Source organism: Aythya ferina, assembly GCF_964211825.1.
Source record: "Aythya ferina genome assembly, chromosome: 22".
NCBI lineage: Eukaryota > Metazoa > Chordata > Aves > Anseriformes > Anatidae > Aythya > Aythya ferina.
In genome coordinates this window covers 658,106-673,415 of record NC_140320.1, presented here as the reverse complement: position 1 = coordinate 673,415, position 15,310 = coordinate 658,106, and the positions used below count along the sequence as shown (strand labels likewise).

At 53.6% G+C, this 15,310-nt stretch overlaps 2 protein-coding genes across 5 annotated transcripts in view; both read left to right on the top strand.

Annotated features, from left to right (window-relative positions):
- The window catches only part of STT3A (STT3 oligosaccharyltransferase complex catalytic subunit A), a 40,790-nt gene extending 32,937 nt beyond the window's left edge, over positions 1–7,853 (top strand). For 3 of the 4 annotated variants that reach the window (XM_084495588.1, XM_084495590.1, XM_084495589.1), the window contains 16 exons: positions 163–223; positions 1,077–1,198; positions 1,640–1,785; positions 1,976–2,066; positions 2,737–2,843; positions 3,258–3,422; positions 4,239–4,419; positions 4,989–5,144; positions 5,325–5,416; positions 6,163–6,318; positions 6,450–6,638; positions 6,713–6,829; positions 6,904–7,006; positions 7,096–7,284; positions 7,363–7,478; positions 7,564–7,853. In XM_084495588.1, the coding sequence (XP_084351714.1) occupies positions 163–223; positions 1,077–1,198; positions 1,640–1,785; positions 1,976–2,066; positions 2,737–2,843; positions 3,258–3,422; positions 4,239–4,419; positions 4,989–5,144; positions 5,325–5,416; positions 6,163–6,318; positions 6,450–6,638; positions 6,713–6,829; positions 6,904–7,006; positions 7,096–7,284; positions 7,363–7,478; positions 7,564–7,602 (2,030 nt within the window). In that variant the 3' untranslated portion in view covers positions 7,603–7,853. The remainder of the gene's footprint in view (positions 1–162; positions 224–1,076; positions 1,199–1,639; positions 1,786–1,975; positions 2,067–2,736; positions 2,844–3,257; positions 3,423–4,238; positions 4,420–4,988; positions 5,145–5,324; positions 5,417–6,162; positions 6,319–6,449; positions 6,639–6,712; positions 6,830–6,903; positions 7,007–7,095; positions 7,285–7,362; positions 7,479–7,563) is intronic. The other variant, XM_084495591.1, reaches the window with a different exon arrangement.
- A 177-nt stretch (positions 7,854–8,030) lies between these two features.
- On the top strand, positions 8,031–12,857 carry CHEK1 (checkpoint kinase 1). Its single transcript, XM_084495587.1, has 12 exons — positions 8,031–8,142; positions 8,614–8,837; positions 8,954–9,018; positions 9,087–9,156; positions 9,225–9,413; positions 10,230–10,334; positions 10,412–10,507; positions 10,578–10,686; positions 11,009–11,186; positions 12,038–12,169; positions 12,245–12,346; positions 12,571–12,857. Exons 1-12 carry the CDS (start codon positions 8,072–8,074, stop codon positions 12,664–12,666), a joined length of 1,437 nt encoding a protein of 478 aa, XP_084351713.1. The 5' UTR covers positions 8,031–8,071; the 3' UTR covers positions 12,667–12,857.
- The last annotated feature ends 2,453 nt before the right edge of the window (positions 12,858–15,310 follow it).

Below are 15,310 nucleotides of genomic sequence, written 5' to 3'. Positions count from 1 at the left end.
CGTTGTGATTCTTTTAGTATCTGTTCTTTGAAAACCGCATCTTTCCAATGATCAATTTAAGACAGAAACAATTTTCATCCAGCAACAAAGTGGATAAATCTAGTGTAACTCCGGCCCTGCAAATGCTGAAGATTCATTCTGTCTTTTTTTCTATGTTTGCAGCTTTTTCCACAAGGCTTTTTTCTGTCTTAAGATTTGAAAGTGTCATCCATGAATTTGACCCGTAAGTGTCTTCTCTCTCGTTCCACGGGGCCTGCTGGGTTTTTCTCTTACAGAGCACGTGAATGTTGAGTGCTGTTTGCTGGTGTCAGTTTGCTCCCCTTTGGGGATGGAGGATTTGTTCAGTACAAACATTTTAGTTTTCCAGTCCCAAAATTCACTTCTCAGGTCCCAGCACTCTTTCTGGAGCCTGGATCTAAGTCAGGGTGATCACTCAACACTGCTTTAATGCTGGGCTGGGGATGTTCTCTACCTGAACCTGAAGGGAGGGCTCCTAGTACCACCTGCATTGCTGTCCCAGGGTTGTTGCCAATTAAATCAGAAGCCAGGGACCTTTGCAAAATGACTTTTAAACTTGCTAGGACCAAAGGTGATACCCTGCAGCAGAGGGGAAATTGAGTAAAATTATTGTGCCCACACTGATGGATGGAGGATCCCCTGTGGCCCTGCTCTTTCTGATGGTGTCTCAGTGTGACTAAAACAAAGGCGTGTGGCAAAGTGCAGTTGCCTGGAGGCAAAGAGGCTTCCATCTGCCCAGAGAATGCGTGGCCAGCCCTCAGAGCGCTCTCTTACCCATAGACTTCAGAGAAGGCTGCCCAAACACGTGGCTTGCTGCAGAAACACCAGGTGCATGGGCAGCATTCACCACCAACGGCACGCACAGCAGTTTCCTCTCCACGTTAATTGATCAGGAGTTTCTCTTATAACCTGCTAACTGCTGGGCATGCAGTGTGGCCTGCCGAAGCTGCCCCGCTTCCTGAATGCTCCTTAAGAACTGAGATTGTAACGTGAGGCGCTGTGAGCAGTCAGCACAGTGTCTGGGTGCGGAGGTGCTCAGTGCTTCTTGCTGTTAACAGGTATTTTAACTACCGCACGACCCGATTCCTGGCAGAGGAGGGCTTCTATAAATTCCACAACTGGTTTGATGACCGAGCATGGTACCCCTTGGGCAGGATTATTGGTGGAACCATTTATCCAGGTAAGCCAGTAGGCTTCTGCTAAAACATACCTCGTGCAATGCAAAGTTGTCAGGGTGTGCATTTGGGAGTGGCGTTTAGAGTATGTGGAGCAGAGCGGTGCCTGGAGCTGCTCTGTGCAGGGAGCAGCACATCAGACTGCTCCGCTCACACGCTAGCAGCAAAATGCAATTCTGATCGCAGCGAGGCAGAGCTTCCATGGTTCAGAAGCAGTTGGGTGGTGTCATGCTCCACTTAAATGCATCTGGGTTTCATTCAGAGCACCATCTGGGAGAGGAGGGCAGTTTGGGGTTGCCCTTCATCAAGGTGCACCAGGCAGCAGCTCCTTTCTGCTCTGTCCCTTCAAAACTTCTGTTGGCCCTGCTCGAATGGCAACCGAACGGCCCCTGGTGCTGCCAGCCAGCCAGAAGAGCTCTGCTGACGGTGTCGTGTCTGTCCCACAGGCCTGATGATCACATCGGCGGCCATCTACCACGTGCTGCACTTCTTCCACATCACCATCGACATCCGGAATGTCTGTGTGTTCCTGGCACCCCTCTTCTCCTCCTTCACCACCATAGTGACTTACCACCTCACCAAAGAACTCAAGGTATGGGGAAGATCTGGGTATGCTGTGTGCCTTTTTGCTAGCTGTTGTAGAGAAGACTGTTGCTCAGAGCTGACAACTCCTGGAAAATGGAAGGTCTATTTTGAACTTTCATTTCTTCGAGACATGTCTGTGTGTAGATAATCAGAGCCTTAAAGGCTGATGGCTTTTCTACCCTCTGTCTGTTTCCCAGGATGCCGGCGCAGGACTCCTTGCTGCTGCCATGATCGCAGTTGTGCCTGGATACATCTCTCGATCCGTGGCTGGATCCTACGATAATGAAGGTGAGGTTGTGGCAGCCAGAGCAGGGAAACCTTTAACGGCTGTTCTGTGCTGGGAGCTGCTGGTAGAGGTGCTGCAGCATGTGACAAGGAACCATGCCAGACCTGTGATGTGCTAACCAAACTGCACTGCTCTGAGATGGGTGGCTGTTCTGGTTGAGAAGAGGGAGAGTGTTTCCACGCCCAGTTCCCCAAATATCCTTGTTTGCAAGTCAAAAAGAGTTTTGCCACCTCCACAAACTGCTTAGCATTAGAGCTGTTCAGCAGCTCCCCCAGGCTTTTGTCTGTGTTCCGGCAATGATTTTGGGACTGGCAGAGGCAGCAATCTTGTTGCTAAAATCCAGGTCCCTCTCCACTAGCTGAGCTATTAGGGACCACATAAGGAGTTAGTGTGTTCAGGTCATCTGGTATAGATGGAAGAGGCCACATAAGCTGTTACCTAGATTAAGACACAAATGTCACTGTGTTTCAATCTAGAAACCAGATACTGAAACCATTTTCCTTGGCTCTTTGTGCAAGGTGCTGTTCCACCTTCTGGTGAAACAGCAAAAAGATTTATTTTTTTTTTAATGTGATTGAGTGTTCTGGTGTGCCCCAGGGATTAAATGACAATTAAATGACATTTCAAGGCAGATGTAAGCTTGCTTTGACTTTGCCACACTTTTCCACCCAGGTATCGCCATATTCTGTATGCTGCTAACTTACTACATGTGGATCAAAGCTGTAAAAACTGGCTCTATCTATTGGGCAGCGATGTGTGCTCTTGCCTATTTCTACATGGTGAGTCTTCCTTTTCATGGCACCGAGGTATTTCTGACTCCAAGGGGACTGCTCTTGGTATGGGGACTGAAAGTATACAGCATGCAGTTCTTGTGTCTGCGCATTCAGGGAACTAAACCTCTGTATGGGACTTAGTGTGAAAATGAAACAAACGCTGTCTTCGTTAACTTCCACTCACCAAAACTGAATGCCACAGCATTTTTTGTGCAAGGTTTTATTGATAGCATTGAAAAATCTGGGCTTCTGACAGCTGTGACTATTAACAGTGTCCTCCTTGGGGAGAGTGGATCTCAGGGTTACTGCCAAGTGAAAATCCTGCGTGTGACCCCAGGAAAATCAAACGTGCTCTGTTTGAGCCCTGCCGTGCAGTGTGTTCAGCCCTGGAACTTGCTTTTTCTTTGTTTCTCTTGCCAGGTCTCCTCATGGGGTGGCTACGTCTTTCTGATTAACCTGATCCCCTTGCACGTTCTTGTGCTGATGCTGACCGGACGCTTCTCCCACAGGATATACGTAGCCTACTGCACTGTCTACTGCTTGGGAACGATCCTCTCTATGCAGATCTCCTTTGTTGGCTTTCAGGTGGGGAATAGAAGGATATGGAGATACAAGGATGGTTGTAGTTCTGTGGGTTGTAGCAGAACAACTGTGAATTGACATCTGGTTTCTCTTCTTGCCTTTGCCATGGAGTTTGTAAGTGGGTAAGACAGACTTTCTAAGTCTAGGCGCTGTTACACAGGCTTGTTGTAACAAACAGCAACATCGGCAGTGACCAGCTTTTGGTGGTGCCTGCCTGCCTTTGAAACGCAGCCTTTCTTCAGAGTGAGAAGAACATGGCTGTACTGCTATTGTTGATTTAGGGCAGGTTGTAAGGCTGGATGACTTTCAAAGTGATAAGCTGCTAATAACCTTCCTGGCACTGGCTGGCGTTCATGAAAAAGTTTCCATTTTCAGTGCAGGGACTGCTCACGCCAGCATGCATCTTAATACAGCAGGAAAAATGCGTGCTCTTTCTGAACAGTCGTCTCCATTTTCAAGAAAACCAGTTTAAAGTACTGCCTGTTGTTCACCTTTACCAACCTGGCATGTGGAATCCAGTTTTTTTGGGGCTTAAAAAATTAAACATGAGGAGAGGTTACAAGCATGAGGTTAGGCTTTCAGTTATTTTTTCATGTGAATTCCTATATGGGAATTAAAGCTGACATAAGAAAGTGACTTGCACCAGATGTGCTGTTCACTGTCTATGGGAAGGGGATGGCTTCCTATGACTTAAGCAGTGATTTTGCTGAGAAGTGATTTGTTTAAATATTAAAAGAAAAAAAAAAAAGAAAGCTGGTATCAGGTGCGACTCAGCTGTCATTCTGCGTAGTATCTGATTGTGCTCTCCCCTGCCTGCAGCCTGTCCTCTCCTCGGAGCACATGGCTGCCCTTGGTGTCTTCGGCTTGTGTCAGATCCATGCCTTTGTAGACTACCTTCGCAGCAAGCTGAACCCGCAGCAGTTTGAAATCCTCTTCAGGAGCGTCATCTCCCTGGTTGGCTTTGTCCTCCTCACCATCGGGGCTGTGCTGATGCTGACAGGTAGCCTGAGATCCCTGGCAAGGCCTGGCTCGTGGCGATGATGAACACATTTCACTGCTGGCTTTGCCTCCTTTTGATTCTTTTATGAGTGTGCAATCTGTTGGTCATGATTTTGCATTGTTTGTTTGCACTGTGGTTTCAGTGCCTGCAAGCTCTTCTCTAATGTGGAAGATGGGACTTGCCCCAGTTTGTTCATTAGCAAGAAAATATTTAGAATGCAGCCGTAAGATCTGGGCGTTGGGTGGTGCGAGATGCAGAGAAACCTGCCGTGACTCAGACCTCACTGGGGATGCTGAGTTGATGCTTCAGAAGCTGAATGCTGATCTGTAGTAATGGATGCTACAAGGTGTTGGTTGGATGAGGGAGAAGTCTTTTCAGGATAAAATTGCACTTTATTTCTTTTTTAAAAGAAGAGTTTTGAAAGAGGTGACAGAGGAACAGTTTTTTAACGGAGGTGTTAAATGAGAATTGCTCATTCAGCTTTGCACATGCTTCCCTTAGGAGAGAATGTATAGGCATTGCTGGCTGTGCTGCGCTGGGATCAATCGTGACTTTGTCCTCTTTGCTAGGGAAAATCTCTCCATGGACGGGACGTTTCTACTCCCTGCTGGATCCTTCCTATGCGAAGAACAACATTCCCATCATCGCCTCTGTCTCGGAGCACCAGCCCACCACTTGGTCCTCCTATTACTTTGACCTACAACTCCTCGTTTTCATGTTCCCAGGTGAGCCCAGTGCTGCTGTGGTCAGACCCTCAGGCATACCCCAGGTTTATTAAATCGCTGTACAAAGCCGTGTGGAGCAGAAGCAGGTCATGGTGTGCTGCCTGCCTCTGCCAGCTGGGTTTTGTTTCAGGCAGCAGATTGCTGAGGCGAATCTTACCTATTTCTCTTTTCTCTTTGCAGTTGGTCTCTATTACTGCTTCAGTAACCTCTCAGATGCCCGCATTTTTATCATCATGTACGGTGTGACCAGCATGTACTTCTCTGCTGTAATGGTGAGGGCTGCTGCCTGCGGAGTGTCAGTATCTGCTGTCACGGGTGTGACCAGGGCAAGAGCAGGATGATGAGATGGTCTTAATGGAGTTGGCTTTTTTTTTTTTTTTTTGAATTTGTTGGTAATGTCTGTTCCTCCCTGAGCCAGCTGAAACTTTCATGAGGCTTTTCTCCCTTCCCTAAAGCTGGTTTATGTACTCCTCTGTGCAGTGAGAGAATATGACGTTGCAAAACTTACTGTTTTGGGCATTAATGCGGGTCCTTTTGAGCACTGCGGTCTGCGACTGGCTCTTGGGAGGAGTGGATGAATGCTTTTCCTGGTCTCCCATAGCTGACTTGCAAAACCAAACAAATTCTCCAGGTGTCCAGGCAGGACTGAAGACAAACGGCTGATTATGAGCCCGTTATCACTCTTGCCAAGCCCTTAATATAAGTTGATTTCTCTGTGTGGAGGCATCTGTTAATTCCTGGCTCCACATAATAATCCTAAAGATTGCCCACGGCTGTTAAATTGAGGTCATTTCTGCATGTTGGCTGACTTTGAGGACTTCAGAAAACCTCCCTTGCAGAAGTTCGTGTCCTCCAGTGTGTGTCCTCTAAAAAAAATCACCCATGGGTTTCTCTCAGGGCTGCAGTTACTGCTGAATTTGCGGTGCAGGATGAGGGACTGCATGTAATTTCCCTGTTACTCTGCTTTCTGCCCAGCTTTCCTCTCCGACAGGTGTTGACTGTCCTGCTGTTGCCGTAGGTGCGTCTGATGCTGGTGCTGGCCCCAGTGATGTGCATCCTTTCCGGCATTGGGGTTTCTCAGGTGCTGTCCACATACATGAAGAACTTGGACATCAGCCGACCAGACAAGAAGAGCAAAAAGCAGCAAGACTCCACTTACCCCATCAAAAATGAAGTGAGTGTTGGGCCAGCTCGTGACGGGGAGAACTGTGGGGAAGAGGAAAGTGGCCACTGATCCTGGTGGGGATGAGTACCAGAGGCTGATGGCCTCTTTCCTGGGGTGCTGATGCCAATTTGCTCTACAAGGTTGCCAGCGGCATGATCCTGGTCATGGCTTTCTTCCTCATCACCTACACCTTCCACTCGACCTGGGTGACCAGTGAGGCCTATTCTTCGCCATCCATCGTGCTGTCTGCCCGTGGCGGGGATGGCAGCAGGATCATCTTTGACGACTTCAGAGAGGCTTATTACTGGCTGCGCCACAACACGCCAGAGGTAACCATGCGTCAGCCTCGGTGGGTGGCAGCACCTGCTGAGGCACTGATGGCATGCGTGGTGTTTGGGTGCAGGACGCCAAGGTGATGTCCTGGTGGGACTACGGCTACCAGATCACCGCCATGGCCAACCGAACCATCCTGGTGGACAACAACACCTGGAACAACACGCACATCTCCCGCGTTGGTCAGGTAGGTGCTTGCCCTGTGTCTGCCCGCCGCCCCAGGGGCTCCATGTGGTGCAACAGCCGCTGTGTCCCCTTCAGGCAATGGCATCGACAGAGGAGAAAGCCTACGAGATCATGAGGGAGCTGGATGTCAGCTATGTGCTGGTGATATTTGGTGGCCTCACTGGGTATTCCTCCGACGGTAAGGTCCCGCAGCGCCCTCCCCCTCCCAAGTGCCTTGTTGGCTTCTGACCCCCTAATGTGTCCCCCAACCCCCCAATTGCCTTGCAGACATCAACAAGTTCCTGTGGATGGTGCGCATCGGTGGCAGCACGGACACGGGCAGACACATCAAGGAGCACGACTACTACACCCCCACGGGGGAGTTCCGGGTTGACCGAGAGGGCTCCCCGGTGCTACTCAACTGCCTGATGTACAAGATGTGCTACTACCGCTTCGGGCAGGTCTACACTGAGGCCAGTAAGTTCCCGGTGCCGCCGCCATGCCCCAAAGGCCTGAGGGATGTGGTGGGATAGTGCTGCCTCTTGTCTCTTGCAGAGCGGCCGCCGGGCTACGACCGGGTGAGGAACGCTGAGATCGGGAACAAGGACTTTGAGCTGGACGTGCTGGAGGAGGCGTACACCACAGAGCACTGGCTGGTCCGAATATACAAAGTATGGAGGTGGAACGAGCCCGGGTTTGGGGCAAGGCGGAATTCCACCCCGGCGCGCCCACAGCTGAGCCTTTCCTTTCTTGCAGGTGAAGGATTTGGATAACCGCGGCTTGTCCAGGACGTAGAGCCGCCACTGCCCGAGCCAACCACCGCACTGACCCAGCCTTTGCCTGTGAAGCAGAAATACTTTTGATTTTCTGTTTTTTTGGGGGTTGTCTTTTTTTTTTTTTTTTTTCTTTTTATACCGTTCATATGCGCAGGAGGAGCCAGGCCGGCGCTGCCCCGCGTGCCCGGCTGGGATTTTTATACTCACCGAATCAGGAGGAACGGCTTCGCCAGGGCTGATTAAAGGGGAATTACAGAAAAACGACCAAAACGTTGTTTTTGCCTTTTTTTTTCCCCAACTCTGCTCCCGTTCAGAGGGCGGGGCCGGGGGGAACGCGGGGGCGGTTTTGCTGTTCCCTGGCATTTCGCGGGAAAATTGGGGGGGCGGGGCCGGGGGCGGGGCGAGGGCGCTGCGCGCGCAGGGCGGGGCGGGGCCAGGGGCGCCGGCGGGAACGGGGCGCGCGGCGGGGCCGGGCCGGGCCGGGGCCCATGGCGGGGCCGGTGCCGTTCGTGGAGGACTGGGACCTGGTGCAGACGCTGGGCGAAGGCGCCTACGGGGAGTGAGTGCGGCCGGGCCGGGCTGGGGGGGTTGTGGCACACCACGGCGGGGCCCTCGCACGCCCCCTGCTCGCCCTCCGTGTCCCCGGCCTGCTCCGTGCACGCCTGCCTCTTGCCCTGCCTGCTGCGAGGCTGTTGCGTGTTCATTGCGTGCCCTCTCCATGCCCGTGCCCTGCCTGCTGCAGGGCTGTTGCATGCCCCCTGCGCACCTGCTGCATGCCTTGTCGCATGCATTCTGCATGCTCGCTGTGTGCCCGCTGCTTGCCCGTTGCAAGATTGCTGCGTGCCCTTTGCCTGCCAGCTGCGTGTTCACCGTGTGCCTGTTGCTTGGCTGCTTGTGCGTGCATTGCCTGTTACCTGCCTGCTGCCTGCCACTTGTGGCTGCATTGCACACACCCACTGCACACCCATTGTGCACTCTCCTTGTACCCCTTGCACGCTGCTCTGCGCCCACCCCTGACTCCCACCCTCAGGGTGCAGCTGGCGGTGAATCGCCGCACTGAGGAAGCCGTGGCTGTCAAAATTGTGGACATGAAGCGGGCAGCTGACTGCCCAGAGAACATCAAGAAGGAGATCTGCATCAACAAGATGCTCAACCATGAGAACGTTGTCAAGTTCTACGGGCACCGGCGGGAGGGTGCCACACAGTATCTCTTCCTCGAGTACTGCAGTGGCGGCGAGCTCTTCGACCGCATCGGTACGCTGTGTGCTCCGAAACACATCTGCATGTTTTTAAAGCCTTGTGTTAAAAAACCTTTCCCTTGTGCAGCTGGGAATTGCAGTTCCAATCCCCGTGGTGTTGCTTTCCTGCAGAGCCAGATATCGGGATGCCAGAGCCGGAGGCGCAGCGCTTCTTCCAGCAGCTGATCGCCGGCGTGGTGAGTGTGGCGCTGGCGGTGGCAGCAGCAACATCCCTGCCTCGTCTGACCCTGCTCCCCTTCCCCAGGTCTACCTGCACAGCATGGGCATCACCCACCGGGACCTGAAGCCAGAGAACCTGCTCCTGGACGAACGAGGTGCGTGCCAGGGGCAGCCTGGTGCCCCCCGCTTGTCTGCCTTTAACCAATTTTTTCTTTTTTCCCAGACAACCTGAAAATCTCTGATTTTGGCCTGGCCACCGTCTTCAAGCACAACGGCCGTGAGCGGCTGCTGAACAAGATGTGCGGCACCCTGCCCTACGTGGCCCCTGAGCTGCTGCGTCGCCCCGAGTTCAGGGCTGAGCCTGTGGACGTGTGGGCGTGCGGTGTGGTGCTGACAGCGATGCTGGCCGGAGGTGGGCACGTGAGACCCACAGAGGGTGCAGGGAGTGGTGGGAGGCAGTGGGGATGTGGGAAGTGCAGAAGGAGGCAAACGAAATGCATGGGGGGGACGGGACGCGTGGTGGTGTGTGCGGTGCATAGAGGAGACGTACAGAATGCACTGAGGGACATGTGAGATGCAGAAGGAGGATGTGTGAGATGTGTCAGGGGAGGCATGGAATGCACAGGGGCATCCATGAGATGCTTAGGGTGAAACAGGAGATGTGTGTGGGGATGCAAGTGGCGGGGCGTACAAGGTGGAGGAAATGCAGAGGGGAAGGAGACGAAGTGCCTGGAGAGCGGTGGCCACAGAGGAGAGCTGAGAACTGCTTGATGCCAGTGCTGCAGCCCAGCGCTGCCGTCTGCATGGGGCAATTCTCAGCTTTTTGGTGCACCTGCAGCCATCCCTGGCTGATGGGTGGCCGCGCTGCACTCACCCCAAAGTCTTGTGAGAAGCAAAAGCTGCTTAGCAGCACCCGCTGCATGGAGCAGAGCAGCGATGCCTTGTGCAGCTGATCACTGTGGTGTCATATCTGGTGCTGTACCAGGCTTTTGCACACCACAGGGCTTTTGCACACTGGAACACCTTTCTTTGTGCGCTGTGCGCTTCTGCATGTCACACCCTTTTAAAAACACACTGGAAATACAGCGTTTATTAATGCTCCCTTGCAAAAGCCCTTTGTGCAAATCCCACTTGGCTGTGGCCTTCCCTCGCTTCTCCCCTTTGGATTCTGCCCCGCACCGGCCAGGGCCATGCTGCCCTAACGCAGCGGGGTCTGCCCTGCCGGCAGAGCTGCCCTGGGATCAGCCCAGCGACAGCTGCCAGGAGTACAGCGACTGGAAGGAGAGGAAGACCTACCTCCCGCCCTGGAGGAAGATCGACTCGGCACCCTTAGGTAGGCAGCTAGCAGGCAGCAAGGCCCAGCACCCGGTGCCACACAGCATTTTGCTATTTCTGCCCCATTTCCCTCAGCTTTGCTGCACAAGATCCTGACAGAGAGCCCGACGGCAAGGATCACCATCCCCGACATCAAGAAGGACCGGTGGTACTGCAAGCCCCTGAAGAAGGGTAAGGGGCATGGGGAAAACATGCTTTCCACCCCAAATCGGGACACATGATTGGATTTCTCCTCTGGCAGGTGTCAAGCGTGCTCGTGTGTCCTCGGGCGGTGTCACCGACTCGCCTGGCGCCTTCTCCAAGCATGTCCGTTCTGACATGGACTTCTCACCAGTGAAGGGCGTGCTCGGGTGAGCGAGCTTGCAAATGCATGTGTAGTTGCACACGTCACCTCCTTGCAACGCGTGCACCCTTGTGCAAGCAGGAGCTTTTCTTGCATGCCTTGTAACTCTGTTAAGCAGGAGGTGTTGTGGTGGAAACCAGCCTAGTGCATGCGTGAACCCCTACTTACCCTGCTTGTGCATGCACAATCAGAGACAGTCCTACATCCTACAATATAAATTGCACCTATTGGTGCTGTTCCCATAGTTGAGTGTTGTCCCCTTTGTGATCTTGGCGCCACTGTTTGTGATAGTTATAGGCACTAACGTGCCATCTCTGCTTGTGTTTCAGTGAGGACAAGGCAAGCTACTCCACATCACAGCCTGAGCCTGGCACCGGCATGGCGCTCTGGGACAGCGGGACGGGCAGCATCGACAAGCTCGTGCAGGGCATCAGCTTCTCACAGCCTGCCTGCCCCGAGCACATGCTGGTCAACAGCCAGCTCCTCGGCACCCCGGGCTCCTCGCAGGTGCTGCTGTTGGGACACGTCTTCACAGTATTTACAATATCGGGATGCAAGTTTGCAATCTTTGGGATACAGCTTTGCAGGATTTATAGGTGCAACTTTGCAGCACTGGGGATGCTGCTTTGCAATATTTATCATTTCAGGATGCACCTTTGCAGTATTTTGAGGAGCAGCTTTGAAGTATTTATGGTATTGGGATGCAACTTTGCAGTGTATGGTGTGCAGCTTTGCAGCATTTGGTACTAAGGTGCTGCTTTGCAATTCTGGAGGTGCAGCTTTTCCATATTTATTATCTCAGGGTGCACCTTTGCAGTATTTACAGTATCAGCATTCTGCTTTGCAATACTGGGGGTGTCGCTTTTCAACATTTATATTGCCAGGATGCAGCTTTGTAGTACTGAGAGGTACAGCTTTGCAGCATATATATATATCAGTTTGCTGCATTTGTAATAATTGGGATGTAACGTTGCAGAATTTCTGGTACTGTGGAGCAAATTTTCAACACTGGGGGGTGCAGGTTTGCATTCTTTAAAGTATTTGGGCTGCAACGTAGCAGTATTCAGGATTGCACTTTGCGGTATTTACTGTACCAGGATGCAACTCGCCATGTTTGCCATGAGGGGGTGCAGCTTGCCAATATTTCCCATATAAAGATGCAACTTTGCTGCGTTTGTGCACTTTTGGGGATGCACCAGCTTGCAGCCAGGCAGCAAGGCCGGGGTTTGGGGCGGGTGGAAGTGGGGAGCGTGAGCGCAGGAGTACAGCTTGGTGGCGTTCCCGTTGGGACGCAGCCCAGTGGTACTCGGGGTGCTGCCTGGCAGCCCCCATAACACCGGGATGTGCTGTGCCCACAGAGCCCGTGGCAGCGGTTGGTGAAGAGGATGACACGCTTCTTCACCAAGCTGGACGCCGATGGCTCCTACCGCAGCCTGAAGGAGGTCTGCGAGAAGATGGGCTACGGCTGGAAGAGGAGCTGCACCAACCAGGTGGGGATGGGGCCATGGAGGGACAGGGGCCTTTGCCAGCCCCCCCGGTGGCTCCCCCTTCACTGTCGCCTGCAGGTCACCATCTCCACCACGGACAGGAGGAACAACAAGCTCATCTTCAAGGTGAACCTGGTTGAAATGGAGAGCAAGATTCTGGTGGATTTCCGCCTCTCCAAGGTGGGTGCTGGTGGTCGGTGCGAGGTGGGTCCACAGCGGGTGCGTGGCAGGTGCAAGGGAAGTGCAAAGCAGTGCAAGGAGGTGCACAGAGAGTGCAAGGTGGGTGCAAGGTGTCGCACAGTGGGTGCAAGGTGGTACATGGTGGGTGCAAGGTGGTGCCTGGGGGGGTGAAGTGTGGTGCACAGTGGGTGCAAGGCACCGAGCCACTGTCTCTCCCTGTGCAGGGTGATGGGCTGGAGTTCAAGCGGCATTTCCTGAAAATCAAAGGCAAGCTCAGCGACATTGTCAGCACCCAGAAAGTGTGGGCGCCTGTGACCTGAGCCCCATCTGCCTCTTCCTCCTCCTCCTCCTCCTCCTCCTTGCCCCAGGGGGCTTCTGCGGGGCCACCCAGCACCCACACGCCAGGGCCCATGCTGTGAGCATCTTGGGGACGGTGCCCGCAGGACACAGCACAGCTCTGTGCCGGCCGCAGCTTTTAAAGGTTCAATAAAGCCTGGGGATCAAACAGCAACTCCTCTGGCTGCGAGCGGCTGCGCTCCTTGGAAAGGATTTAGGAAAGATTGGCCAAAATCGCAGTGCTTTTGCATTTGGGCTGCGAGGCAGTGGGCACCCAGAACGGCTCCTCTTGGCTGGGTGAGTGCAAGGGGGAGCCAGACCCTGCCAAGGGGTCTGGATCCGTGTGAGTGCGATGGGTCCTGTCCAGCCACAATTAGCATGGGGTGCTGGGGGGTCCCTAAATTGCAAGGTGGGGCTTGTCTGTACAGCCCCGCGTTTAATCCATGCAGGTCCCTGGCTCTGGCAGAGTGCAGGGAAATGGGTTCAATAAAAACCAACAATGGGATCACTTGTTACCCCTGTCCCTGAGAGTTGCAGCCAAAATCCTCTCTGGGGTCGGGGGCTGTTTTGCACCGCCACTCTGCAAGCTTGGCTCTTGGTGCAGTATATTCCATCTTTTTGGGGGTGGTTGGGGTGCAACATTGCCTTTTGGGGATGGTTTGGAGGAATCTCAGCCCCATGCAAACAGCAGGGAGGCAGAGGAAGGAGATGTTTCCCTATAGTAAGAAAAGCTGCTTTTGCATGTCTTCTACCCTCCAGAAAAAGCCCTTCCCTTGCAGGTTAAGGTCTCACGGGACCTGCAGGTCCCTCTCCATGTGCTCTCCTCATCCAGGCACCAATCTCATTGAAAATCACCCCAAAAAATGCCGGGGGTGGGGTTGTGTGCTCAGGCTGGCTCGAGCTGCTCACAGCATTGCCCCATCAGCATTTTTTCAGCATCCTGTGACGCAGGGCTTTGCTTTGAATCGGCGATTAATGCGCTCAAGATGTCTGTGTACACCCACCCTCCTCATCTGGCACCAAGTGGCTTCCTGGCGGAGCACAGGCTCGTTCACTCTGAAACCTACTGACAGCGCAATGGTGCTCAGCCAGCACGCCTGGTCAGGGATCTTCACAGAGCTGAGTCGCCCTAAAGCAGCCCGTTAATGGACCCCCAAAAATCTTGGGGCTGGGGGCTCAGGGCTGACACCTCCCCCCCAACACCACCTTTTCTCAGGGCAGCAGCTGCCACGTTTTCCAGCCTCACTAATTGCTTTTCAGCGGGGTTAACGAGCTGAGAGCTGCCAGGGGTCCTTAGCGCTGGAGCAAGAGAAAGACTGGAGATTAACCCCTGGGGAACTCCCCTCCCTCCCCCCTGTCAAAAAAAAAAAAAAAAAAAAAAAAGAGCATACCCCAAAAAACCCATCCCAAGATGTCTCCACACACCACAATTTATCCCCAAAACCCAGCAGCTGCCTTGGCTTCAGTTACTGGGGTGGAAAAAGCTCTCTTCACTTTTTTCTTCCCCCCCCCTTTTTTTTTAGTACCCCCTGTCCTGGCCCCAGACCTTTTTATTTTTTTCGGTGGGAACCCCCCCTTTGGCAGAGCAATTAGTGAGGACTTTTGGGGATTTTTAATTGCATATTTATATTGCAGCCGGGAGCGAGACCCCGGCAGCGGGCGAGGGGGAAGCAGGAAGACGCCGCCTCCGACCTTGTTTGCTTTTCAGCTGGGATTAAGCACTTTTAATTGTCCCAGAGATCACAGATTGCAGCCGGGGGGAATAATTAGGCTGAATACAGGGTTTTCTGGTTCACTCCCCCCGGGCTCCCTGGAGGGCTTGGCAGGGGTTTGTATTTGGGGGGGGGGAGGGAAAGAAGCTTTGGGAGTGCCCTGGGAATAAGGTTTTTGGGGGGCTGGGACAGACACAACTCATTGCACAAGTGGGAAGTTTGTCCCCTTTGAGGGAAGAAGTTTGGCTTCTTTTTTTTTTTGTGGGGGGGGGAGGAAATGTTTAGTCTTCTTCCCTCTCCCCCCCATGCATTTTTCACCCATTACGTGACGCTGTTTTGGCTATAAACAGGTCGTTTCGGGGGTCACAGGGCGCCTCTCACCTGCAGAGCTCATGGGGCTGTGGGGCGGTGCTGCTGAGCTGGGGGCGCGCAGTGCTCACGCTCCACCTTGCTCCTGCACGGTACACAGGTCCATCCTCACGAGGGTTATTTTCGGTGCCGATTGTTCCCTCACTCCTGGGATGTTTGGCTTAATTTTCCTGCTGTTATCCCTCTGCTTTCCCCAGTAGGCCACGGGAAGGGAAGCACAGCCAAAGCGTGGCGATGAAGCCCTACGGGGGCTGTGGCTGCGGGCAGGTGCCTCCACCCGCGGCGTCCCGGTGGCTCCTCACCGGCGTCACCCTCATGCAGCCCAGGGCACTGCGAGCCCTGCTCCTTCGGCCCAGCCCCGTGCTGTTCCCCTCGTGCCATCCTCCTGCCCTGCTCCTCAGCACTGGCATGGTTTTGGGGGCATCCCACAGGTTTGAGCCCCGTGCGCTGGGCATTGAGGTGGGCGATGCAGGGGGTGAGTGCCCCATTTACAAACGCAAAACCCTGGGGGCTGCCATGGCAAGGGTGGTGCGCCAGGCGGGTTGCC